General features: G+C 35.4%; 5 protein-coding genes across 7 annotated transcripts; 3 read left to right on the top strand and 2 right to left on the bottom strand.

Annotated features, from left to right (window-relative positions):
- The first annotated feature begins 447 nt into the window (after window positions 1–447).
- Window positions 448–1,965, top strand: LOC147298298 (Translation initiation factor SUI1 family protein). Of its 2 annotated transcripts, none has more exons than XM_086234277.1 (2): window positions 448–567; window positions 1,343–1,965. In XM_086234277.1, the coding sequence occupies exon 2, from the start codon at window positions 1,384–1,386 to the stop codon at window positions 1,720–1,722; it is 339 nt and encodes a 112-aa protein (XP_086090403.1). In that variant the 5' UTR covers window positions 448–567; window positions 1,343–1,383; the 3' UTR covers window positions 1,723–1,965. The 2 variants fall into 2 exon arrangements, with proteins under 2 accessions (XP_086090403.1, XP_086090398.1); XM_086234272.1 differs by having other exon boundaries at window positions 473–623.
- Window positions 1,966–2,778: 813 nt separating this feature from the next.
- Window positions 2,779–7,909, bottom strand: CPK33 (calcium-dependent protein kinase 33). Of its 2 annotated transcripts, XM_086234255.1 has the most exons (8): window positions 6,517–7,873; window positions 5,327–5,470; window positions 5,061–5,213; window positions 4,257–4,366; window positions 3,935–4,102; window positions 3,720–3,847; window positions 3,245–3,344; window positions 2,779–3,167 (listed from the first exon to the last, which is right to left on the bottom strand). In XM_086234255.1, the coding sequence occupies exons 1-8, from the start codon at window positions 7,271–7,273 to the stop codon at window positions 3,093–3,095; spliced, it is 1,635 nt and encodes a 544-aa protein (XP_086090381.1). In that variant the 5' UTR covers window positions 7,274–7,873; the 3' UTR covers window positions 2,779–3,092. The 2 variants fall into 2 exon arrangements, with proteins under 2 accessions (XP_086090381.1, XP_086090375.1); XM_086234249.1 differs by having other exon boundaries at window positions 3,720–4,102; window positions 6,517–7,909.
- Window positions 7,910–10,264: 2,355 nt separating this feature from the next.
- LOC147298296 (uncharacterized) lies at window positions 10,265–14,209 on the bottom strand. Its single transcript, XM_086234263.1, has 4 exons — window positions 14,084–14,209; window positions 11,538–12,744; window positions 10,733–10,999; window positions 10,265–10,549 (listed from the first exon to the last, which is right to left on the bottom strand). Exons 2-4 carry the CDS (start codon window positions 12,707–12,709, stop codon window positions 10,420–10,422), a joined length of 1,569 nt encoding a protein of 522 aa, XP_086090389.1. The 5' UTR covers window positions 12,710–12,744; window positions 14,084–14,209; the 3' UTR covers window positions 10,265–10,419.
- Window positions 14,210–17,689: 3,480 nt separating this feature from the next.
- On the top strand, window positions 17,690–19,461 carry LOC147298295 (RING/U-box superfamily protein). Its single transcript, XM_086248823.1, has 5 exons — window positions 17,690–17,849; window positions 18,054–18,208; window positions 18,832–18,915; window positions 19,018–19,194; window positions 19,312–19,461. The coding sequence occupies exons 1-5, from the start codon at window positions 17,690–17,692 to the stop codon at window positions 19,459–19,461; spliced, it is 726 nt and encodes a 241-aa protein (XP_086104949.1).
- Window positions 19,462–20,909: 1,448 nt separating this feature from the next.
- On the top strand, window positions 20,910–22,960 carry LOC147298294 (reactive Intermediate Deaminase A, chloroplastic-like). Its single transcript, XM_086248384.1, has 6 exons — window positions 20,910–21,187; window positions 21,423–21,538; window positions 21,636–21,680; window positions 22,075–22,148; window positions 22,250–22,299; window positions 22,670–22,960. The coding sequence occupies exons 1-6, from the start codon at window positions 21,001–21,003 to the stop codon at window positions 22,762–22,764; spliced, it is 567 nt and encodes a 188-aa protein (XP_086104510.1). The 5' UTR covers window positions 20,910–21,000; the 3' UTR covers window positions 22,765–22,960.
- The last annotated feature ends 3,364 nt before the right edge of the window (window positions 22,961–26,324 follow it).

Here is a 26,324-nt window from a genome sequence, read left to right as displayed (position 1 = left end):
CCGAATTTGTAATTATTTTATTTATTTCTAAAAAATAATATTTAGTAAACAGATTTGACAAATAAATTTGATAAATTCTGTTTTCGAAAAAATTACCAAATACACCATAGACCTAAAATATGCCAATTGGATTTTATTTAGATGGACCATGTTCTTTCCTTTATATATTCTCTGGACAGTGGATTCTCGATTCTTCTTTCTGTGGGTCCCACCCTTCCATTAATTTCCCTCTTGCGTGGATGCCAATCAGGGTATTGGTGCGTTCAATGCACGCGTTCCCAGAAAACAATCCCTTCATTAAAAATAGCTTTTAACCTTCAAGCCCACGTATCTCACACACGCCTAATCTCACCGTCCACGCTTCTAAACACTTAATCTCGTCAGTCCACGTGTACAACCATCCTTTCCTAATCGAATCGAATGCCATTTTTGTGGTTGAGGCTATACCGCGAAACCTCCCTCCACGGCTATATATAACAACCCACTGACTCTCCAACCTTCTCATACATTCGATCTTTGTCCGGGTTCAAGCTAAAAAAAGAAAAAGACAGAAAGCTCGTTCTTTGGGTAAGGTTCCCAACAAAGCCTTACCCTTTTCATTTTCTAAGTTTGCATTTCTTCTGGTACGATCATATCCTGTTACAAAGTTCAATTGTTGTACTCTTTTTCTTTCTTTTTGTATTTATTTGTTGCGTTGTTGATTGATTGTTGAATACTGTTTTCTACTTTTTGATATGCGTTTGGGCTGTGTCTGATTCTTTTCTTGAGGCTATCTATTTGATTGATGCTTCTGTCATATGGGTTCTGTTTACTTTTTAGTTTTCTGAATTTTGGTAGTGAAAATATAACTCTGTGGAACGGTTTGATTGCACTAGTTGATTAGGAATTTAGGACTTTGGGTATACAAGTTCATGTATTTTTTTTTGTTAGTGGTCTGCAAACTTTGTACATGCATGAATAAGTTAATCGTGGTTTTAAATTAGGAGTTCCATGTTCTTATATATCTTCCAAGTTATCTGGGTTGTGGTTTTGGAAGATTTAAACGAAACCCAAGTAACCATTTTGTAGAAAAGTTCTTTCATATTTTAGTTATTGTGAAAGAGGTTCTATATACTCCATTTTGTCATGTCATTGCCTTACAAATTTTACACATAAACAAGCGTGCTTTATTATATGTTTCATTTTGGCCTACTGTTAATCCTGTTTTAGTAGGTTGATTTTCATGTTTTCATGCTCCTAATTAGTTGGATTGGAGGTATTGATTGTTTGCATGATCGGTGGTATTGAACCAAATTGTTGTGAGGACTAAGAATGATTGGTTTTGCTCTGTTTTGTGTTTCAGCTTAATCTTCTCTCGGAATTTCGATCAAGCAAAGTACATATATGGTTGAGTTAGACGTCCAGATCCCAACTGCTTTTGACCCATTTGCTGAAGCCCAGGACGCGGATGCCCCCGGAGCCAAGGAGTATGTGCATGTCCGAGTGCAGCAGAGGAATGGAAAGAAGTGCCTGACAACAGTTCAAGGGCTGAAGAAAGACTTCAGCTACGAGAAGATCCTCAAGGACCTTAAGAAAGAGTTCTGCTGCAACGGCAATGTGGTTCAGGACAAAGAGCTCGGCAAGATAATCCAGCTCCAAGGTGACCAGCGCAAGAACGTGCTCCAGTTCCTTGTTCAGGCCAAGATTGTCAAGAAGGATCAGATCAAGATTCATGGTTTTTGAGGACTTGGGGGATTAATTGATTTGCTACTACTATTCTTATGTGCTCCTCCGAGTCCTAGGTTTGTTTGGCTCAGTAGTATATTGGGTATTGTAATAACAGCACAAGATTGTCTATAGCATCTAGTGTTCATAGACTTTCTCTTCTCCTCCTTGTTTGGAGTGATTTGTGTTGGTCTTGATCTGTTTCCCTTTATGTTGATAGAGATTCCAGTGGAATGTTATGGGATTTCATTATTTGTCCAACCTTAATGTTTTCAATCTTAGTAAATTCTCTCTCTCTCTCTCTCTCTCTCTCTCTCAGCATGCATAAATTCTGGGATATGTTATGTGCGCTGTGGAATGCAAGAACTCTTGGTATTAAGGGTGGAGAACATGGGTTAAGGAAAAGTGTAGTTGTCAAACAAAACTAGTGTGACCCAAATAGAATTCAATTTTGATGATGTTCAATGACCGTTACGATCTGCAACAGATGAATTTCAACATTCGACATATATACATTACAGGGTTGCAAAAGGTGATGGTAACACCCTGTGATAGTTCTTCCGAGCGGCTATATCTTCCACTGGCTATATCTTCCACTACCGTCTCCTCGTTCCAGCTCATTTAATAATTATCGTATCTGAATAATCGAGACCTAGGCCTTCTATGACTTGCAGCTTGGGTTCATTTCGTGTTTGTGTCATGCTCATGTCTGAACAGTTGATACTTAGGCCTTACCCTCACATGACTTGCAGCTCGGGTTCATTTCGTGTTTGTGTCATGCTCATGCTAGGCAATAGTTGTGTCGTATCTGAGTAGTTGATTCCTAGGCCTTATACAGGCTAGTCACGAGCTCTTGTTTCAAAATTCTTTTTGCTTTTGAAACTTTGAGACTACTTTTTCTCTGCTCATATTCTGATTTATGATTCAAAAAACAAATGAGAGACGAGCTAAAATAAAATTGTACACCTTCCACATTAAAATCTAGCATCTCCTAGAAACTGGTTCTACAAGTAAGCCCTCATTTATAACTTGGTTTAAGAGATCATATGACAATGCAGTCATTAGTTTCGCACAGACCCAAACTTGCCAGCAAAAATTAAATAGCTTTCTCTTCAATGATTCCTCAAAATATCAAAAGGAATTTAAGAAAACAAAAGATAAATACAAAAGAAACAAAGATGGTGACTTGTTATACACAACTGTTGCACTTGTAACTCAAAAGCAATACAAACTAAAAGCTTCATTTCCTCATGGGCAACTATCTATGACTGCTGAAAGCCTAACAGAATTGAGTACCATATTGCTCAAAGTCGCCCTCAATTTACACAACTCACTAAGAGTGGAACTTATTGGTTGTTGAAACAGTAAGAGAATGGCAACACAAAGATCTAGAAAAGCTTGCCCTGCTGTTGGGTTCCACTTCTCATCATTGTGCAGAACTCCTCGTAGTTGATCCTACCGTCCTGTAAGCCCAACAGAATTGAGTACCAATGCGAAATTTAATGAAGAAAATGAATGATTTGTGAGGAGATCGACTTACATTATCCGTATCAACTTCGGATATTATTTCCCTAATCGTGGCTTCATCACCCATTCCATACTCTTTCATTGCTGCTTCTAGCTCGTCTCTTGTGATAAACCTGTAATAAAGAAACAAAAATTATAGCCAGTTAATCATTAATGGATACCGAATGTCTCATAAGCCTAATCTCAACAAACTTCATGGTACTTGTTCATTCTGTTTGAACCCTGGTCTAATACTTGTGAAACTAACTGGTGCACAGAGGCATGACAAGATATAACTGTTTAGAGACAACGATTTAAAGATTTTAGAGTGCACAAAGAAAAAATCTAACAAATGGGTTCAGAAAACCCAGAGTCAGGAGAAGAGAGCTGAGGTCAGTTGTCACAAAATATCATATCTGATATTGTACAACTTTCTAGTCCTTCAGAAATGAAGATCCAAGAATATGTGGACAATTCTTAGATTAGAAGAAAAAGCAGAAAAAGCTTACCCGCTATTGTCCTTGTCAAAATATTGAAAGGCTTTGTAAAGATGTTCATCCCTCTCTAGCCTGTGTCTATGCATTGTAGCAGTGATGAATTCAATATAGTCAATTGCTCCATTCCCATCCACATCAGCCTGAATTGAAAAAAGCAGAATATGAGTTGGGTAGGATGTGAAAAGGTAACTAGAATCTAGGATAATTGAAGTTCTATAATAACTTACAGCTTCCATTAGCTGCTGGACTTCAGTCTCTGTGAGCTTAGAGCCAAGTCGAGCCAATCCTGACTTCAATTCTTCATAAGTGATGGTTCCACTGTTGTCAGTGTCCATGTTTGTAAACATTGCCTTCAGCCCATGGATTTCTTCTTCAGAAAGATTTTCGGCAATAACCTATAATCATATTCATAAATCATATACTGTATTAGAAGGGAAGCACAATCAGATCCAATATATGTACTTCTGTAGTGATTCACATGCCTATATACTACATCACAGATTCAAAATTTAAAGTACTCCATGTGTGCAAACCTCTGGATAAACATACCTTCAATGCAAGTTTTTTCAGTTTGTTCATTGCTCTGAACTGCTTCATCCTAGAAAGCACTGCACTGTCTATGGGTTTGTCTGACGCTTCTTCTCTGATCCATGGATGCTCTAAGTTGGCCATCCAAATTCAAAGTTTCAGTTAGAAGAGAAATTTACCAAACATAACCTAGTATTAAAGGAAAAATAAAAGGTATTCACTATAATGACAATCTACCATGAATAGTAATTACAGGAATAAAGGAACTGTATTTTGATAAGATGGCTCAGCTATCAAATTTGAGCATAAAATTAGAAATGAGTCAATTTCATTATCATACTCAAAAGTCTCAAACAGATTTTTACTTCTTGAATATCCAGGTTTGTTGTAGACTGGAAGTAAAATAAAGTGAACTGAACCTTTTACAAAGAATTGTCAAAGATATGTAATAAATCTTATATATCAATTTTCCCATGTTATTTTTTATGTAAGGTACTAGTGTGTGTCATATGTGGCATGTGTGCAGATATTTCCATATTATCTCTGTGTGGTAACTACTTTGTCTTCATTCAAACAAAAAACACTTTCAATTAAAATGCTCATAGCTTCTCTTGAAACTTGGTGGATACGGCACCTAACTAATTCCATATTCAATTATGAAACCTCACTAGCAGAAAGAACCTTTCTTTGGTTATTTTGTAATCACACACAAGTGAAGGGTTGTTCTATGTAAAATGTGATTGCATTAAAGCCATACTAATTTTGAAACCATTGTGCAAAAACTTAACATTACATAGGCACAATTGTTGATTAAGAGATTTGTACCTAGAACCTGAGCCGAAGTAATTCGTTTTTTAGGGTCCTGTGTCAGCATCTTCCGGACTAGGTCCTTGGCACTGTTTGATATAGATGGCCACGGTGCACTTTCAAAGTCAATCTGTCCCTCCAATATGGCATCGAATATCCCCTTCTCAGTTTCTGGATCAGTCATTAAAAACTATTAATCCAACCACCAGAATGAAAAATACAGAACCTGTAAGTAGTAAAAATTATATCCTGTTAAGCAACAGCATATAAAACTGTGTTTTTACCAGCCCAAAATGGAGGTACTCCACTTAGTAAAATATACAATATAACTCCCGCACTCCAAATATCTATTTCCTTCCCATATCTGCGCCGCAATACTTCAGGAGCAACATAGTAAGCACTCCCAACTATATCACGATACACCTTTCCTGAAAAGAGTTTCATGAAAAGATATATGAAGAACAGCCATTCTACAAGTAGATGAATTTGAAACATAATAAAGATAATATTCATCCAAAGGCCAGTTTCTCTATGAAGCAAACAATCTATCAATCTTAAGAGTTTCACAGTGTACTTCCATAATGTCATCTTAAGGAACAGCTATGAAATACAGAATATTTATGGAAGGTCCACAAACCATATTAAAAGTTTATGCAATTTCAAAAAGACTCAGTTCAACAAACTTTTTTTAAAAAAAGTTTCTAATTATGGTTTCAAAAGTAATTATGGTTTCAAAAGTAAGCACAATAGTTTTAGGAAATTTATATTAACTCTAATGCTGGCAAATTATGGGCTACACAGAGGAGCACCAAACTAGGCTGCAAAAACAATGTAGCTCAATTTATTGTTCAAAGAACTTCCCCCCCCCAAGATGTTATTAATACAAATGCATGAGACAGTATACGTTGCATGTTCCATGATAGTTGGCATCATGTATGATATATCAAACATGGCACAATAAATGTAAATACAAAAGCAGTGATTTGTACATTGACGGAATTCAATTCAAGTCTATCTTCCCGAACAAAAAGCTCAGTTTAGCTGCCAAACTGAAGGTAATAAATTCAATGATTACCAGAAGGTTGTGATAAAGTGCCTATCTACCATCTGAATGGCCAGCTCCACATGCCCCAGTTACCATTATTATTTTTCAATTTTTCAAAGCAAAATTGGTTAGTCTTCTGTCGATTTTTATAATATCCTATGAAATCCAGCTAAGTTCTGAATAAACTTTGGGCACATGATTAGTATTAAATTAGAAGAAACATATATTTAGCATGCAAACCGAATTCTACATGAAAAAAATGTTTAGATGGAAGAATAAGTTCATAATTCACCTAAATACCTTTTTCAATATTGAGTTCCTGCCATTTTAAATGTTGTGGAAAGTATTCAAGCAAGTAAAGCAGCTACACAATGCTCCTTTAAACAATTCACAAATGACCAAATAAAGAAAGCAATTAGCCAAATTTACCTTCTTCAATGAACACTGACAACCCAAAATCTGTAGCCTTCAGAAGCGCATTCTCATCCTTGCTAGACAGCAAGAAATTCTCAGGCTTGAGGTCCCTATGCATCACACCCATAAAATGGCAGATATGGACAACATTAACAATTGACCTGCATATTGACGAAGCTGCTCTTTCACTATAATGACCCTTGGCAATGATCCTATCAAAGAGCTCACCACCTGCACATAGCTCCATAACAACATGCACAGATTGCTTATCCTCATAAGAACCCTTGAATTCCACAATGTTGGGCTGCCCACTTAAATGCTGCATAATATGAATCTCTCTCTTTATGTCCTCCTTGTCATTCTTGGTCACAAGCTTCCTCTTTGAGATAGACTTGCAAGCATATTTCTTGCCAGTTGAATTCTCAGTACAAAGGTAAGTCACACCAAATTGACCTCTACCCAATTCCTTACCAATGTTGTAGTACAACCTAACATCATCATATGGTTTGCCAAGAATAGTGTCTGACTTTTGAACTGGTCTTGGGTTTCTGACTGGAACAGATGGCTTCCATGCTTGTTGGGGCTCTTGATGGTGGGCTACCACAGCACGTTTTTCAGGTAATTGCTGGGGCTGTTGAACAGAGGCCTTGGGTTGGTGAACAACAGGTTCATGGGATTTTTGATAGTGTACCCCAGCACCTCCTCCTCCTCCTGATCTGTAACCATTATATTGTGGCTCTGAATCTTTGCTTTTGCTCAGACACTTACCCATTTGGCGTTATTGTATGAAGTACCACTATACTGAAATTGCAGGGAAGAGAGCAATTGAGGTTTGGATCAGAAACTCAATAAAAGTTGGATTTTTCCAGGAATAGAAAAGACCCAAAACGGGATTCAGAGCCAGAGGATGAAAAAAGCAAGAGAATTTGGATCAGAGATTATAAGAGCTGAACCTGAAGTTGATAACTTTATGGAAAAGGTTGATGGAGAAAGAAAACCCAGATGAGAATTTGGAGAGATGATGCAGAGAACGTGATTAAAGGAGCCAACTTGGAATTTGGATTGGTGAAGGTTTAAAAGGAGAATGGATCAGAGTTTTGGGGTATGAGAGAAGTAGGATAGAGGGTAAAGTAGAAGTTGGTCAACTATTCAACTAAGTAGAATTGTTGAACCTTTCCGGACTTCCAAATTCCAATAAGAGACACAGACAGAGAGCTCTGTAACTGGAGCCGGGTATGGGCTATGAAATCAAAGTTGACTCGTTTAAGAAGGATATTAATGGGAAAGCTTAGAGGTGGGGGTGCTACCTGGGCAGATTGGACGGTAAGCCCAAGTTAAACCTGTCCTTCACAATTTAGGTTCGGGTTTTACGCGGTCGGGTTACAAATTTGAGTTAAATGTCAATTGTGCCGGATTATAAATCATATAAATCATGTGATACATACAAACGTGTCGGATAGTAGTGACTGTAACACATAAGTTCTGAACCCAACTCATAAATATGGAAATTAAAAACTGTGCATGGAAAGGTCCATAAATATGATGGGAATTCCCAAGCCATCCGATCAGTTTGGGGAGTCAAAAAAACGCGGGACCCAATTATGAAGAATGTACCACGCAACTGCACCTGTGCAAGTGTACAGCACAGAGCAGCCATGAAAATTTTGCACACAATGTGGATTGTGGAGGGCATTGGACGCGTGGCGACATGTGTAATTGTCGTGGTGATTGGTTTCTGCAGGGAATGGGAAACAAGAAACGTGTGCATGTGGACCATGATGACCCCTTTACCAACTCTTCTAAACAACACTCCTAATAATTGCGACTTTGATTCTTCAAAAACAGAAGAACGAAATTCAAGTTTGCAACAACGCGGTTTTATTTAGTTATGTGCAGTCTGTGCTTCCACACGCTTTGAAGCAGTCCTAGTTTGGCACTGACATCAGCGTCCCAAATATGAAGGAAAGTCTATCCCTAAATCTTTGAAGCCAGTTCAGGGAAATTTCTTTCACAATTAGAAATTTATAATATAAATTTTTCAATTAAGTGTGATTGTATGTCATGCAATAGTTGTAACAAAAATGAATTCGCAAATTTAAATTCAATATTAATTTTTTCTCATCTAATACAATATTTAAGTTTAAGACTTTATCTTTTTAAGTTTTTGTATAATTATTTTAACTTTTATTTTTTTATTATAGGGAATGGGGAAGGGTTCGAGTAGGAGGAAGCTTTTGTCCTTAGCCAACTAGGTCAACCCCAATTCACAATAGTTATTTTAACTTTGAATTCCAACATTTTGTGTACCACATAGAACATTTAAGAAGAACATAATCCCCTCCATGAGAAACATCACCAAGCAAAGATTAATTAAAGAATGAGAGTTTCAAATAAATATAATAGTGGGAATAGATAAGATGATGTCTGGGAAAAGGTATTATGTTGTGCTGATTTAAGGCTTATTATTGTGCTTTGAAGATACAAGGTTGAAGGATCCAAGAGTTTGAGTAAAAGCCATTATCTTTGCTCTGCTTTTTTTAGAAGCAACAAAAAGTAATTAAAATTGTAGCTTGCTAGCAAAATTCTTTTCAGCAGCTCATTGTGCGGTAGTGCTTCTTATGCAACTTTAGGTCATCATCATTAATCAATATATCCTGTCTTCTGGTGTGAATGCATGTTATTCTGTGGCTTATTTGTGCATTACTCTTTGGATATTTATAGAAAAAGTAGAGCTTCTTGATGGTTTCTATTTTCTGTTTCCAACTTTTTCAGTTAAAATTATGACATTATAAGTATTTAAAGATATAGTTATACTTTTGAAGTTTAGAAAATGCTTTTTGGAAGTTAAAATACATGCTTTTATTGTGTGGTTTGGCCAAGTCCCACACCAAAATTTGCCAATTGACAACTAATCCACTAAATAAACAATCATCATTTTACTTCCATATTTTAATTTCCAAGATGGTTATGAATTATGACTAAAAAGAAATAAAATTGCCGGCCACTAATTCATAACACCACCCTCACCAACATGGTAATGTGTTATATTTGTTTTGTTTCGAACAGTTATATTTTAAGCATATGCAGAGCAGAGGTATCTATTCTTATCCTATGATTCCTATCTAACCCAATAAGCTATTGTTGTCTAGGACAAAAGAAAGGGGAGTGGTTTTCTCCTTTTCCTCAACGCCCTATAAACAAAAGGCTTGAATAATTTTTTGAGTTCAGCCATATGCTGCTGTCAGAAGAAATGGCTTTTGTGTTGGTATTGTCGTTGTGAACTATTTAAACACATTACTTACCTAAAAAAAAACTATTTAAACACATTTCCATTTAAAAAATGGTCTAACTACCTCATTGGCATTTACTCTTAAGGTTAAGAATATATATGATATACATATACCTACTCGAAAGAAGGCAACTATCAATGAATCCAATCTGAATTTAAATTAAATATCGAACACATGGAACCTATAAGTCTGACTTCGAATAAATATCTTGGATGACTAGATATTAAAGTATTACAAGATGTCACTTTTTAAAATAGAAAAGACAATCTAGTTGCATTTATATACAAGTAAATCAGATTAATTTAACCATCGGACTTTTAAGATAAGGGGTGGAACCTTAAATAAGTCAACATCATAGAGGATTTGAATCTTTGACAGACCCTTTTAGTCACTACAAATGTGATGAATTTGGGGCACCACTGTCCCATTTGAGTAAATATAGATTTTAAAGAGAAAAACCAGAAAAATGAAGAGAGGAAAAGCTTTTGAGTTAATATTTGATAATTGATATGTATAAGAATTTCTGTAGAACTCTTTGGTGGCCAGTACTAACTTAACAAAACAAAATTACAAATCACCCAACTGAAAAAGATTTCAATAGTGGGTTAAAGGCGAGTACTAAACATCCTCAAGTTTTGGATTTTTCCACAAGAATAATCCGACCATTCCACTCAGTCTCATCTAGAGCTCTGATTGCTGCATCAGCATCTTCATCCCTTTCCAAAGTCAAAAATCCGAATCCACGTGAATCGCCCGACCTTACAAGAAAAAACAATGCGAAAAGTCAACTCAAAGAAGAATATAACAAGTATATATCACAATAATAAGCTCTCCCAAGGGAAAGGCATGTACAAGGTAATAGCTAAGCAAAATAGAATGCATTAATTATCTATGTCAAACGCCTCATTGTATTTGTATGCAAGTATAAACTGCACAATTACCTCTTGTCTCTAACAATACGAACATCTTGTACTCGGCCAAACCTGGAAAACTTCCTTTCCAAATCTCTCTCTGTAGTCATAAAGCTAAAACCAGCAACAAATAAACTTCTACCAGGTTTCCCTAATCCAGTTTTCCTATTAGGAGGTGGTGACCAATGTGTCCTTCTAGGAGATCGGTGATGAGAACAATATTCTGGAAGGGGAGACCTTCGCCTTGGAGAATGATATTCTGGAATAGGAGACCTTCGCCTTGGAGAAAGCCTTCGCCTATCAAATTGAGGAATGAAAATATTAGGACACCCTAGATGTTTAAGCAAAGATACATTGATCTTTGCTACAACCAAAAAGTGGAATATTCACTCAATAAGTTTCAAATACATCAGAAGCTAGGACTATTCAATTTACAGAATAAGTCAATGGTAATGTTTCTCATAAAAAAATAAGGTAATGGTAATGCCCATGAATTAGAGGTCAAGAATCTATTATTAATTAATGATCCACAAGAAGAAAAAAGATGATTGGTCATAGAGAGCTAGTTAGTAATTACCTCTAAGGTTATATATAAAATTTCATGAATCTTTGAGGGATTACTATCCCATTTTCAGAAATTCAGGTATATAACAATGGTCATTTCAGAAAATACCATTTTCTAAATTTTGAGGTCATAAATAGAAAATGAAAGAGATAAACCAAATCCTTCACTTTCAGAATACTTAGAACTTGTTCAGATAATTAAGTTGTTTCCATTTGACATTTATGATACTGGAATTTCAACATTATATAATAGAAGGCTATAGAAGTTAACCTTGTTGACCTATGATGGGCTCTTGAATATGGGGACCTTGATCGAGGCCTGTCACAATAATTTCTCTGGTAGCCATAGGAATCTATATGCCGAATTGGTGATCGTGATTTCGATCTGTCCCTTTTCCGATAACTTGGGGGTGAATGATGGGACTTTGGGGATGTGGATGTGTGCTTCAATGCAGAACCATCCTTATGCCGGTAGTGCTGCCGAATGCCCTGTGTAGAAGCAGAAGTTTGCCTGGTGGGAGATAAATGATCAGGCGAAACGCCTTTACATAGGTCAGACATTTCAGGTGAAAAAGAAACTTTCTGGTTATGTGATCTTGGTGCATATGATGGGTCTTGAGAACCATGCTGAGAATGCAAATGCTTATGGTCATTAGGTGAGTGGTGAGGCAAATGAGAGCCTTCAGGTGAATTTGACATTTGTCTCCTAGATCCTCTGGTGGTTCTTCTCAGAGATTGAAGATCAGAATGGGGCATGCATGGCTTTCTGTCCTCACCTGGGGAGTCATCTTTCTTAGGTTCATCATCCCACCAGTGCGACTTAGGAGAACATAATGATTGCCCTATTTGTAGATCAATAGCTTCTCTTTCTACTTCATCAATGGAAGACTTAATTAAGTCATATTGTGACTTCTCTGAGAAAATATTATTTGCTTGTCCAGCCAGAGGAGCAGCAGTTGGCCTAGCCAAGTCAGAATCGTTTTCCTCTCCTCCTCCCTGGTTTGCATTTTCAGTCAGAGGAGACTCCTGTGAATGAGCAGAATCTTCAATTCCCGTTTCATAATGGAAAGTTTGCGACTTAGATTGATAGGAGGTATTAAGAAAATTACTGCCATGCAACTCATCCATCTCACCTTGGTAATAGTTATTATCCTTGAGTGGAGACTGAGTCCGCTCTTGATCATGGTCAGGTTTTGTTTCTATGACGTAGCCATGATCAGATTCAGTTGACACAGGGTAAGATTTTTCTGGAAGAGAGTCTGAAATTTCATATCTGAAATCTGCATGTAGAGAGGGGGAACTCTGTTGCTGATGTTGGTTCAGATCTTCGTTGAAATCATCCCTTCTTTCAAAGTTTTTTTCATCAACATAACTGTGAACCTTTTCTACATTATCAACTGCAAATTTAAGGTCTGATTCACTGGCTAACATGGAATCATCCATTTTTTTCTATTGGGCTCAATAGAAAAGCCTAGTGCCTGCAATTTATTCAATTAGAATAATTAATAAAAATAATATAGATCAATACAGACAACTGAAAGAATTATAGTCAGGTTCCATAGAAGAGGAAACCAAAGAGATTAAATAGTAAAGCAGAATTTCATTGAATTGGAATAAGAAATGCTTTCTTAATCAACTACCTATGTGTTCAACCAATAAAAATTGGTGTGGCCTCATTTCCCCTTATCCACATCTTCACATCAAAAGAAAGTGAACAAGAGATTACCATTGTTCATGGGTTGCTTGCATATGTGTTCACATAGGAACATTTTCTAATGTAATTTTAATTAACACGCCATTTAGAACAAATTAGAATCATAAAGTAACTTAAAACATTATCTGCTATGGTAATGACAAACATCAATATGCAACACTTTTTCAATTCAAGACAAAAGATGCTACAACTCAAATTCTACACATGAGAATCAGAACACATTCTTCAAATCTTATTTCAAAGCATTTAGAATGTATTCCAAGGCTACTGAAAGTACAGAAGAAAATTCCCCAGAAAATATTAATGCCAACCCTGGTCTTTACACTATAAAATCAGTCATTCCTGTTGACAAATTGAAATTAATATGCTCCTAACCAATTGAATGAATTCAACGCATTCATTTCATGGCTAGACAAGAGCAACACTTACCAGCCAATGCTCCATCCAGCAATCTCCATTGACTGGAATGTTTATAATTACTAGCCTTGTAAGTCCTATGACCTCACAAAATATGTGTAGTATGCTAGTACCTCGACCACACAAGCCTCATGATGGGGTATAGTATAATCTTGCACTATAGTATTCGTAAACATAACCATATTTATCAAATTCTTCCTCCAAATTCTTTCACTGTGAGTCGAATACAACCCACTAGAAATTATGTAAATAACACCTTCCTTCAATAAGAGTCAAATACAAATCTGCTTTCTTTGATACACCTCCAGAACCAGCAAACCATTCTCTTTTATCTTCCTTAAATTCAATAACTTTTTACTCAAAGTTATAATAAAATTTGAGCAATAAATAGTGAAAGGATTAGAGATGGCCAAGGTGCCCCATACCCATCTCAGAATTTTTGTAACAAAGCTATGGCCTACTTAAATGTAACTTAATCGGAAAAAAAACAAAGCTTTATCCTCAATTCACAGTTGCTAGCTAACATGGGTGCCAATGGGAGAATAGAATCCTGAATTTCAAAAGCTTAATTCTGTACAAATATTAAAAAACAAAACCCTTCAATGCAGTATTTTGAAAAAGAAAAATTAATTAAGAGAAACAGACAGAGCAATATTATAATTGATAGAAGAGTTTAGATTACCAACCTTGTGTAGATTTTTGTTTATGTGAATTTTGGTTCTCAAACTCAGTCAGTCTCAGAGATTGAACTTGCAGTGACTGTTAATGGCAGAGAGCCTGAAATAATAAAACAGTGTGTTCAAAGGGAGTTCTGTTCTGTTTTACGTTTTGTCGGATATATGGGGTGAAATAAAGTATATTGCAAAATTGTTTTGGCGTCCGTTTCGCGGGCTTTGTGGGCTTTATAAAAACTCAATTAAAATATGGGTAACCGACTACGGTAACTGGCCCAATACAAGGCCCATCAGATGAAAGTATTGGCCCAATAAAACTGGTGATAACATCTCATAATTCTCATAATACTTCTTAGGATTTGTCTTTAGTAGCATTCACATGAAAATCCAAGGTATGGTTGAGATTACTAGGGGTGGGATTTGTCACCGACAAACCGCCGATTGGTGCAAATCGGATGGGTTGGCTTAGCTCCAGTTTGGTGTCGGTGGGTGCACCACTCTGAGCTGCCCTCTGTCGGAGTCGACAACGGCATGAACGACACCCCGCTCAGACCACCAAAACTATCAAATAGCCCGACCCGCAATACAAAAGCCGACCGACCAATCCAAGAAAGTCGATCACCAACCTATGTCAGCTCAAATGTCGATTCACCTGCATCTACCTATACTAATGTCGGTTCGGTAACCGATCGTTTCACCCCTAGAGATTACGGGCTATTTGAGAATATTTTTGTAAGAACCGCTTTTACTCAGTAGCGTTTTTGAAAAATCCAAGTGCTTATTATAAATGTACTTGAAAGCAATTCCTAAAGAAGCATTGCTTTATTATAAAACGCTTTCAAGTATTTTTATAATCCAAAAATACTTTTATTTTATTTTTTGCCACACAGAAGTAAACAAGCATACATATAAGAATCTAGTTGAAATTATGTATAGGGACAAGCTGATATTAGGTCTGACAAAAGAAAGTTTCATATTGGAATTGGTATATATAGAAATAATTTTGTTACGATGTCGTATCATTGTACACGACAAGTTCCATTTCACTACTTAATTTTTAGGTTTTTAATTTCATCATATTTTTGGCAAAGCAAATTTTCTAGCGAATACTTTGCTTCCATGCATGGGCAATTCGGAGTATCTTTTTCGTACTTTGCAACTCTGCCATTCTCATGATGCTATTACAACCTTCAACTTTGATTGCTTTAGAGTTGATTGCCATTATATTTTTGTCCTATAATTTCCATGTTGCATACGTTTGAAAACAAAATCTTTTTTATAAGAAAAACATCATTTTTGTATGCTTTTTTTTTGCCCGGGCATCTTTTTTGTATGCTTAATTGACTAGTTTTTCCTCTTGCAAAAACTGATTAATACCATTCAATAAACAATTTTCTTTTTAAGCATGGAGAAATATCTTGTCAAATCTTGGTGGGGTTGATGTGTTGTGGATGGCATGACAAGGTGGAAGCTGGAACACCTATGCATTTATTTTGGTGAAATACCAAACAAGACGTACACTTCAACAATGGGTGAGAAAAAACGTGCCTAAGTACGCTAAAATATCATAAAGTACCATATCTACCATTCAAAAATAAAACATCATTGATACCATATCTACCATAAGCAAAATTAATTATAGCACCACTTGCCCTTGCCTTTGAAATTTCACTATCTCAGCCCACAGAAGCTCTTAACCACACCACCAATCCCAGCACCTGGTTTTGCTTAGTTTCCTGCAGCTTCACTTAGCTTTGTTGAGGCACTGCCAGTAGCTAGATGAAGATTGCCCTTTTTGCCTTAATTAATGGATATTTGATATTTCATACTTACTACTGACAACCCAAAGTTGTCCTTTATTACAAAAAAATTAAGACGTGGCACTTCAGCCAAAGCAAGAGCAGGAAAGCAATAATGGGTGACTATATATGGCTTCAATTGATACCATTGGATCCAATAGCAATATTTGATATTTATTTATGGTACAATAAATATAGCCTGCAAACTTAATTATACGCTGTAGTCAGTAACTGGGGAGAACTCGCCCATTGGATTGAGTCCCAACTCCCAATCTGACTGAAACTAGTATTCTGCAAACTGAATCAGACCAATGAGAAGTACTATATATATGAACCACTGTGAACAGTCATGAGTTACTGATATATTGTATAATTCAGATTTATATAATCCAATATATTATTTTGTTAGACGAGTTTAGTGTAGACATTTAAACAATAATTCAAATTAACTAATTGTTTGATGAGAGTTTCTTCAAATCCGGCCTGGATACCATTTTTACAACTGGTACCTCTTCTCCTTATTAAAAGAAAAAATTCGATTTTTCTTAATTTTATATTGTGTTGGCCGGTTAGATGAACATTTGATCATATATAGTATCTATGACCTCATAAACTATCTAGCCTCAAGGAAGGTGTTTATGGTATTGAATCCAAATTTAAAACATGGTTATGGTAGTTCTATATATATTTAAGTATTTAACAGTTATACGACCAAATAATTTTTTATTTGACTAAATTGTTACAGAGATGATGTTTAAAGAGTGATCTAAAGAATGAACGGTTTCGATCATGAATTTACACTATGAAAAAGTAGTTTTAATTGATTAGTATGAAATTAGCACACAAGAGATTAGCATATGATCCAACTCCATATTTATTGTTCTCAAGAAAAAGAAATTAAAGGAAAAGAATCAATACTTCGCCTCCATGAAATCTCGATACTAGCTAGCTTCCCTAATTCATGTGTAAAACCATCCCAAACCCAAAAACCTGATGCAATGTATTTGTAACACATCAATCCCATTTGAGCACCACAGTACGTGTTGAAGATATTATATATTATCTTTGATAATAATCCACATGTCAATATCATCAGAATAAATCTTTTATTGATTTAGAACTGCACTGTTTACAAAAGTTTGATTAGGAAATGGGAATTAGCTGGGTAAACAATTGTTTCTAATTGTAGTTAGGAGATCTAGCCAAACAAAAGAGAAGAAAATGAAGAGAAAACAGGTCTTACATATCCATATGTATGTCAATTATGGAGGGTTGCTTGCTCAAGTCAGTAGCATTTCGTGTTGTCTCATTCCTAGACGCTATATTGCCTCTTCTGTAAAATAATATTATAGTACATATTATAGGCAATGCTCACATGCAAAATATCTAATCAACGGTCCAGATTAATCCGGCAACATAATTTATATTTCAAGTACTGCAAGGGTCACAACAATTGTTCACCAAATTATGTTTCATTGCTTAACATTTGGATCGGCTTTGAGACTTATTTATTTTCAATAAGTTAGATACTGATATGACAAATTATTTGATAAATAAATTTGACTCTTAACATAATTGTAATGTGTTAGACTTTATGACAAAAGATCATTTCCTACATACAATTGGTGGCACTTTGTTCCAGCTAGCTCTCTTAAATGCATGGCTATGCTGCTCCTTACCCTTTAAATATGCTCATCATCTTCTGGTTGCTTCACCACGTCCCAAAACAATAGTCCAGCTCTTACCCTTTACTACTGTGTCAAATCCCACTCAACATCAAGTACACACCATGCCTAGTTTGTGCATTATTTCTACCAAGATGAAGGGATGGCTTTCAGATTTACTGAAGTGCGCATGCAGGTCCAAAGAGGTTGTTTCTTTGTGGGTTTTGGCTATAATTGATGGTTGCAGAGGTGGGGCTTTGATTAGAGCCACAAAGAAAGTTGTTTTTGCTGCATTTACCTGCATTCTTGCACTAGGTAATGTGTTTTAACTCTTGCTAGCTGGCTAGTAATTTGTTTTCTGTGTCTCATTTTGAGCAATTGTTCTTGGTCACAATGTCAAATATATATTAACACAGGGTGAGTGCGCTGCAAATCTAGACTTCATTAGTCCCTCAAAGGCTAGCTCATCCCATATATGGTTTCTGTGAAACTTAAAGGCTTGTGGGTTTTGTATTGTAGGAGGAGCTACGTTGGGAGCAATTCATGGAGCCATCAAAGGCCAAACGACAGAGACTGGGTTTGTTTATGGAGCCGGAATAGGAGGTCTGGCTGGGGCTATTGCAGCCATTCATTTTATGGATTTAGCAGTTGATGCTGGGTCGACCTTGTCTAAGGTAATGTACTTTGTGTAGGCATGTACTAGTGTAGTACGTGTGTGCTTGTAAGTTATTACATCAAGTGAATATGCAAAAAGCTAATGCAATTTTACAGTTTTGTTTATAACAAAAGCACTTGGTACATAAGCATTCTCAAACAGGTTGTAATTAATAAATGAGTACTACTCACTAGAATTGTATGCATAATGAGTGCTATTGGAAAAGTACCTGGTAGGTACTTCATAGAGAAGCTACTAGTAGTTGCTTCCTCCTAAAGAATTTCAGATGAATATACAAGTTAAGGCAAATTTTTTAATTGTTTTAACCAAAAGCGCTTCCCACATAAGCATTTTCAAACGGACTAATGCATTGGGGCAGCTTATTAGTAAGTCGACCTGAGCAGATTCTTCGGATTTTGATATTATATACCGATTTGTGTGTCTATGCAAAAATCTTTCTCTTTATTACAGTGGATCCTCAAAAAAAATAAAAAAAGAGTTTGTATACTCTAATAAGAGTAGATGTTTACATGGTACTTAATTACATCGTATCGTCCTTAGTTATAAGGTAGTTGTCATACTAATTAATTATATTGAGGTCTGTCTTATTGTTGAATTATAATAATAATGTTTTATTTATAGGTTGCTCTTTTGGCTACTATGGTAAATGGGAAGGTGTATATGGAATGGGTAAGTTCTGCATTGCTCAAAGCCTATCTCTGGCAAGTAAGTATATATTATGCTCTCTTAACTAAACCAGAAATAAGCAGTGGTTTTTAGTTATATTTAGTAATTAATTTGAGTCACATTGCAAAACTTATTGAGCAGGTTAGCACACTAGAAAGTCTAGAAACAACTTATAGAGAGATTTCTGAACTGTATGACATTGCTGGAGTTAAGGGGTTGTCCCAGGAATGCATTCAAAAGCTGCCTCAAAGTACATTTCATTCTGGGAATATGATGGAAAACTCTGGCAATGAGTTTTGCTGCTCAATTTGCTTACAGGTGGGCCACTAATTTGGGCCCAAACCAATTTGCTCCTTTGCTATGTGGTGTGCAATTTATGATCGATTGGTTTATCATTCTTTACTCACAATTTGATTTTGATGTATATATTTACAGGAATTGAAGGATGGAGAGTATGCAAGAGAGCTTCCCATCTGTAGGCATTTGTTTCACATGGCGTGCATAGATCAATGGCTAAAGCGACAAGGCTCTTGCCCTATGTGTAGAATGCATGTCTGTAGTGACAACGTTTATATTATAAATTAGTTATTGGCTTCAACTCACAAAATTGTAAGAGGAAATATATATTTTGTAGCAATTATGTACAACGAAAGAGTTTTGTGCATGTACCTGAGTAAATGCTGTTGTGCTACGGATCAGCGTGAGTTTATTACTAGTAATAGTATGACTTTTTAACAGATATTGTCTCAAATTTAATTATTTAATAAGTCCACTATTTGAGTAGGTTAAGTTTGATGGGCTGATTTAGGTGTGAGGTTGTTATTAATTAGCAGTTATGGTGTCACTTTTCGGATTTGACATTCGTTTAAGTCTATTGCTTGTATCGAGTCACACAACTAACAATCTCCACCTTAACGAAACACTTGCAGGCATCATCCCATTTGACCATAGTCCTTGCATTACAACTCCACCTATAAATTTATGGGTAAATTACAATTTAATACCTTAACTTTATCTCGGATTTCAAGTTAGTACCTCAAGTTCAAAAAGTTTCAATTTCATGCCTCAACTTTCATTTTGTTTCAAGTTAATACCTCTGTTAGTCTTGCCGTCAAAAATGCCGTTATCTGATGACGTGACACATCACTAAAAGGCTTTATTTCAGTTTAGTACCTCAACTTTATCATATTTTTCAAGTTCATACCTCAAGTTCAAAAATTTGTAAATAAATAAATATTTTCCAGTTTTTATCTCAACTTCACCCCAGTTTTTTACCCATCAAATCTCTACCAAAATTATCAATCTTATACTCATTTTGAAGCTATGAATCTCCTCTTTACAACCATATAAAAATCATACAAAAAAGAGTTATGGAACCCAAGATAATTGGTCACAAAGTAGGCTACCCGAAAGTGCCAAAATTTCCAAACAAATTGACAATTTCGGGTAGCCTAATTTGACTACTTTTTTCGCGTTTCATAGCTTCTTTTTAAATTATTTCTATATGATTATAAAGAGGAGATTCATAGCTTCAAAATGAGTATAAAATTGTTGATTTTGGTGAAGATTTGATGGGTCAAAAGTTGGGGTGAAGTTGAGATAAAAACTGAAAAACATTTATTATTTGCAAGTTTTTTAACTTGAGATATGAACTTGAAAAATATGGTAAAGTTGAGATACTAAATTGAAATTAAGTCTTTTAGTGGTGTGTCACGTCATCAGATAACGACATTTTTGACGGTCAGACTAACGAAGGTATTAACTTGAAACAAAATGAAAGTTGAGGCATGAAATTGCAACTTTTTGAACTTGAGGTACTAACTTGAAATCCGAGATAAAGTTGAGGTATTAAATTGTAATTTACCCTAAATCTATAATAACTGGGCCAGGTTATGAGTAACACAACTTATTTAGGACTGAGGCCCATAAACTTAGCCCAAAATAAAGAATGAAGAAAAGCCCAACAAGAAAAAAGAGTTAAAAATTAAAAAAAAAAAAAAAAAAAAACAGTACATCTATGCGACTTCGATTGAGTGAGTGAGCGAGCGACTCAACAGTAACCCGTCACCAACCATCAGCACTCAGCAGTCATCAGTCGACCAGACCAGACCAAGCGAGAGAGAGATGGCGTTTTCTGCGGCGGCGAGGAGCTTCCACGTGCCGGCGATCGACATGGGCGCACTGCGCACCAGGGCTCCGTTAGCCGTCGGCTTCGGCTGTGCCTCGGTTGCCGGCTCCAATCTCTGGCGGTCCTCGGCTTCATCGAAGCCCTCTTCGCGCTTCGCTTGCTTAGCCATTTCCACTGACGCTCGTAAGCTCCATTTCTATTTCTGTTTATCTCTCTTTTTTTTCTTAATCTATTAATTAATTTCCTCATTTCCCTCTGTTTGGTTACCTGGATGAGAAAGTCAGCCTAGGCCGTTCCTCTGTTTGGTTTCTTAATTTGGTTCTCCGTTATGAATTTTCCTTTCTATCAATTTTGTGTAAAAAATGAAACTTTGGACATGAATTTAACATGGGTAATTTTGTTTTTGCCTCGAATTTAGGAATCAAGGAAGCTGTTCAAACAGACAAGGCTCCAGCTGCATTGGGTCCGTACTCTCAGGCCATCAAAGCCAACAACTTTGTTCACGTGTCTGGTGTTCTGGGTCTGATTCCGGAGGTTTGTTCATGGCATTTTGTTTTGTTTTTCGTTGTCACTTTGATTCATCGATGTTTGAAACCGACTGATAAAAATATATGTTTGTTTTGGAACGCAGACTGGGAAGTTCATTTCTGATGATGTTGAAGATCAGACAGAGCAGGTGTGTTAACTGCATTGTAAATGTGTCACTGATGTTCTAATGGGAATTAGTTGTAGTTTGTGGTCTATTTGAACTTGATAAAATCGTATGCAAATCTGTTTTGTGCCTTCTATTTTCATGCATTTGGTCGGTGATATGCTCTTGATTTACTTACACATACTGTGGCAGTTGTTAATCATCTATATGTCTTTCTGTGGAACCCATTTTATACTAATGCTTCTCACAAATGTTCATGAAGGAAAGTTATGTTTCTTATCATAATTGCTGTTTAATTAACTTAAACCTGTTGCTGTTTTAGTTTTTTTGTGTCACTGTGTTTTCTAAAAGGGGGTATAGTTGATTGCTTACTTGGCGTATTGTTTTTGATACATTGGGGTTTATGGAATTACTGCAGGTTCTAAAAAATATGGGTGAAATACTAAAAGCAAGTGGTGCCAATTATTCCTCTGTGGTTAAAACAACTATTATGTATGGATTATTTGCCCCTTTGCTCGAAAAGTCTTTTATTTTAGAAATTAGTGTTGGTGAGGATTAGTTTTTATTTTTTTATTTTTATGGTTTTTATGCAGGTTGGCTGACTTGAAGGACTTCAAGAAAGTGAATGAGATCTATGCTAAATGTAAGTTTTATAGGAAAAAATTTGTTGTTGTATGTAGTAGGTACTATTGAATACTTAATTTGTGGCATGCAAAATATGCATATAACAGAAGATACTCCATCTTTGCACTGTGTTTATTGTATCTGCGAAAATCAGATAAGAAATTCTTAAAGGTATCTAGGTACTCATACCTGTTAAAGTTTGTTGAATCATGGTGTTGGCACTGCCTTATTTATAGTCTAGAACATTTGAAGTATGGTTACCGATTGAACCCTTCTTCTTCTTCTGAAGGGGATGTCAGTTTGCTGTGTTTATAAATTTCATGTGAAACACTGCCGTGAGAACCATTGTACCTGTTCATTCATCCTGGCGTATATGATTTGTTTTGCAGATTTTCCATCCCCGGCCCCAGCTCGTTCAACATTTCAGGTAGCGGCATTGCCATTGGATGCCAAGATTGAAATTGAGTGCGTTGCAGCATTGTAACCTCCTTATAAACAGCTTCTTAGCAGCAACTTTAGATAATAATGTAGGAGGTGGCATCTTTGAGCATTGAGTTGACTTGTTTATTCGCACCCCTTGCACATTGTTGTTATTGTAACATCATTTCCGTACTGAACAACTAAGGAGTCTTTAGCAACTTTGATAATAATGTAGGCGGGCTTTTTTTTTTCTTCTCTCCCTTTCCCTTCTTGCAGTCTTTAGTAATTGTTATATTTGACTTTTGATTGCCCTTTATGATACATTAGCATGGACCAGTCACGATTGGGTGAATATTTTCATTGTACATTGTTATTTTCTCCCTTATAATCGTACACACTGTGTCTTCAAAATCATTAAATAATTTGGTAAAGATGAAGACCATATCATTGATTCAGTATACAACCATGTCAAGGTTTGTCGGCAAGATATTTCTGCACATAGTTGTACGTCCATCTGGGTCGCAGCCTCGGATGACTATGGCTGTAAGTTAACAATTTTTTCTTTTAAGGAAAAAAGGAAATTGCGATTATATATTGGAAGTGAAGACTGAAGAGTATGATAATATGTTTGTTTTGGGCCTCTGGCCCCGATAATCACAAAAAAAAAAAAAAAAAAAAAAAAAAGAGTTTGATAATATGTTTAAAATTTGGAGAAAATATTAAAAGACCCAAATAAAAAGTTTCTCATTTATTAAAAAAGTCCCAAAAGTGATAAAAGACCAAAATAAAAAGTTATCCAACGCCAATCATGTTGGCATGATAAAAGAAATATTGCAATGGTTAATGAGTTTTTTAGAAAAATTATTGGTATAATCGATACACGTTCACGTGATGTAACCAATCTAACGTGTCAATGTATTGTTGGACGACATGTTTATGTTAATAAGGTATAATATTAAGGAAGACTTCGAGTCTAGTCCATTTTATGAATCTTTTTTAGATTAAGACCAGTAGTAATTTAAGGTTTTTAATTAAGTCATTTTATTTTTATTCTTTGACGGCTTTATGTTAGGTTTTAACTCCCAAGGTTTTAACTCCAAGATTTTGGGCTCTGTCTAAAATCTCGGAGTTAAAACCTAACATGCAGCCTCTACAAAGCTCACTTTACACCCTAGGAGGGGAAATACCTTTCAAATAGAAAGAAATACCCTTTAAATCGATGAATGACTTTATTATGAATTAAAATGATTTTCTTATAAATGATTATGAATTAAAATGATTTTCTTATAAATTTTAAAACACCCCCGGTCTCTATCTAAAAATTGTTTTTCTAAAGGACCCAAGTCTAATTATCTCTAATATTAATAACATTCACACATATTTTAACAAATAAATTGGTTATACTATTTGTCAATATCGGTTATACAGAATAATTTTTCAAATTTTATACTTAACGCATGGTCTTTCGATGTCATTTTTGTGATTTGTAAACCATATTCAAGAAGTGTGAGTTTTTCATACGTATCGCTTGCTTCATATAAATATTTGATAGAAATTCCTAACTTTGAAGAACACAATGGAAATAATTACAACTTTTAATAAGATTTTAGAGGAAACCAAATTAATGTTCTTATGAAATGATTGAAAAAATTTCTAGAAGAAGCTAAGGGCAATCTTCACTCACTGTACGGGCAATGTCAATCCAATGTAGTTTTCAAAACGACAGTCTTTGATTGTTAATTATGTGAAATACGTAAAACCTCACGTTGAAACACTTGTTAGATGCTCAGGGAGTCCAGTTGAGGGCAGTACTTAACAAGAATTGAATTTTAAAATGATACCTCCAGCCTCATACCCGAAAGATTGAGTTCTGTAATTTGAAGCACAAGCTAGTACACATGCACAAGCACATACACTTGTTGAAATTTGATCAGCTGCATCTCATGATCATGAGATCAATAACATGCTTTTTGGTACAGCATTATTACCGGACATGTTCGAATTAGGGCTTGCCATTGTTCAGTTCATTTGCTCGGCAGTGCAGTACTATTTCCTCCACAAGCATTCTAATAATCCCATTAAACTCCATTGTTGTGCCTCTCTTCTTCGTTTGTTGTTTGGTTGTTTTGAAATTTAAAAGGAACTAGATATAATAGAACCTAGAGCTACATGTTACACGTACCGTTTATGAAATTTTGGCTAGAAGGGATATTTGTAACATGTAATTTGTACTCAGACAACATCTTCCTTTATACAAGGAACTGTTCATTTTTTAGATTTCTTCTCAAGGGTCATTTCTGTAAAAAATCAGTCAAATTAGTAATTATTTTGTCATCTAAACTATGCAGACAAATACAGTCCGTCAGATAAAATTGAAATGTGTTTGTTATAATAAATTGGCTAAACAATTTTCAATCTAGTTGATTTTTTGTAAGGATGATCTTTGAATGATGTTCTAAAATATAGACAGTTTCGATCATTGAATTGTAGGTCTAAAGAGGATGTTCTTATTTTTCTTAAAGTAAGACATTCTAACTTGAAAATTTTCATATATATAATTTTTTGTAAAGATGATATATGAATGGCGATGTAAAAAATAAACGGTTCGGATCGACACAAAATGACTCGTGTGTTCTCCAACAAAGTCATAAATCAATATATATAAGTTAAAATATACCTCAATACAGGCTCTTTCTATTGAGGTATACCTCAACTTATTTATGTTGAGATATACCCTATTGGGGCCCACACGAGTCGTTTTGTATTAATCTGAACCGTTCATTTTTTACATCTCTATTGATAGATCATCCCTGCAAAAAATTAGCCAAATCGGAAATCATTTGACTATCTAACTTTGATCAAATAAATGAACGAACCAAATATTTTCAATGAAACCGTGCATTTGTTTTATCAAAGTTATATAGGCAAATGATTTTCGATTTGGCTAAATTTTTGCAGGGATGATCTATCAATAGAGATGTAAAAAAAGAACGGTTCAGATTGACACAAAACTACTCGTGTGGACCCCAATAGGGTATACCTCAACATAAATAAGTTGAGGTATACCTCAATAATAGAAGGAGCCTGTAAATATATAATGTAAATCTATGTGTCCAAATCATCCTGATTTGAAGGGATTGGAATTCTTCCTCTACAGATATATAAAGAAGCCGGTGAAAGGAAAGTGTTCAGTTTTCATTATTAATTAATTGCTCAATTGTATTAGGACATAACTACTTGGGTTGGGCTTTAATTTGAGGACCCATGGGGTATATAATCCTCGTTGAGGATTATCTCTTAAAAAAAATTAAATTTGAAATGAAATCATGAACAACAGACCCAAAAAAATCATGAAAGAGAGTTGAAAGATAAAATAAAAAATTATAAGAAATCAATAAGAAATATAATTATTATTGCCCAGCTTTCTTGAAGTTTGCATTTTATTTTAAGATTCACTCCAATTAGGAAGATAAAAAAAATGAAAAGAAAACGAAAATTCGTGGAGTTAGCTAAAGTGGCAAAAATGTTTTGAGCAATTATGAGGGATAATATATAATTATTGTTGGATTGAATGTGTAATCTTCTTCTTTTGAATTGATAATTTATTGACTTTTTGTATTTGAT

The sequence above is a fragment of the Dryas octopetala genome, chromosome 1 (genome assembly GCF_963921425.1).
Source record: "Dryas octopetala chromosome 1, drDryOcto1.1, whole genome shotgun sequence".
In the NCBI taxonomy this organism is placed as follows: Eukaryota; Viridiplantae; Streptophyta; class Magnoliopsida; order Rosales; family Rosaceae; genus Dryas; species Dryas octopetala.
This window is presented reverse-complemented; position numbering and strand designations above follow the sequence as displayed.

Bases quoted from the DNA above. Each gene is read 5' to 3' on its own strand.
- LOC147298296 (XM_086234263.1), bottom strand. From the start codon at position 12,709: ATGGATGATTCCATGTTAGCCAGTGAATCAGACCTTAAATTTGCAGTT. The intron at 11,000-11,537 runs GTTAACTTCTAT...TCAATTTGATAG, and splicing joins GCCCATCATAGGTCAACAAG to GCGAAGGCTTTCTCCAAGGC. The intron at 10,550-10,732 runs GTAATTGTGCAG...TTTTCTTGTAAG, and splicing joins CGTATTGTTAGAGACAAGAG to GTCGGGCGATTCACGTGGAT.
- CPK33 (XM_086234249.1), bottom strand. From the start codon at position 7,273: ATGGGTAAGTGTCTGAGCAAAAGCAAAGATTCAGAGCCACAATATAAT. The intron at 3,345-3,719 runs GTAAGCTTTTTC...TCTTTATTACAG, and splicing joins TTTGACAAGGACAATAGCGG to GTTTATCACAAGAGACGAGC. The intron at 3,168-3,244 runs GTAAGTCGATCT...TTGGGCTTACAG, and splicing joins CCGAAGTTGATACGGATAAT to GACGGTAGGATCAACTACGA.
- LOC147298294 (XM_086248384.1), top strand. From the start codon at position 21,001: ATGGCGTTTTCTGCGGCGGCGAGGAGCTTCCACGTGCCGGCGATCGAC. The intron at 21,539-21,635 runs GTTTGTTCATGG...TTTGGAACGCAG, and splicing joins TTCTGGGTCTGATTCCGGAG to ACTGGGAAGTTCATTTCTGA. The intron at 22,300-22,669 runs GTAAGTTTTATA...TTTGTTTTGCAG, and splicing joins GAATGAGATCTATGCTAAAT to ATTTTCCATCCCCGGCCCCA.
- LOC147298295 (XM_086248823.1), top strand. From the start codon at position 17,690: ATGAAGGGATGGCTTTCAGATTTACTGAAGTGCGCATGCAGGTCCAAA. The intron at 17,850-18,053 runs GTAATGTGTTTT...TTTGTATTGTAG, and splicing joins TACCTGCATTCTTGCACTAG to GAGGAGCTACGTTGGGAGCA. The intron at 18,916-19,017 runs GTAAGTATATAT...CTTATTGAGCAG, and splicing joins TCAAAGCCTATCTCTGGCAA to GTTAGCACACTAGAAAGTCT.
- LOC147298298 (XM_086234277.1), top strand. From the start codon at position 1,384: ATGGTTGAGTTAGACGTCCAGATCCCAACTGCTTTTGACCCATTTGCT.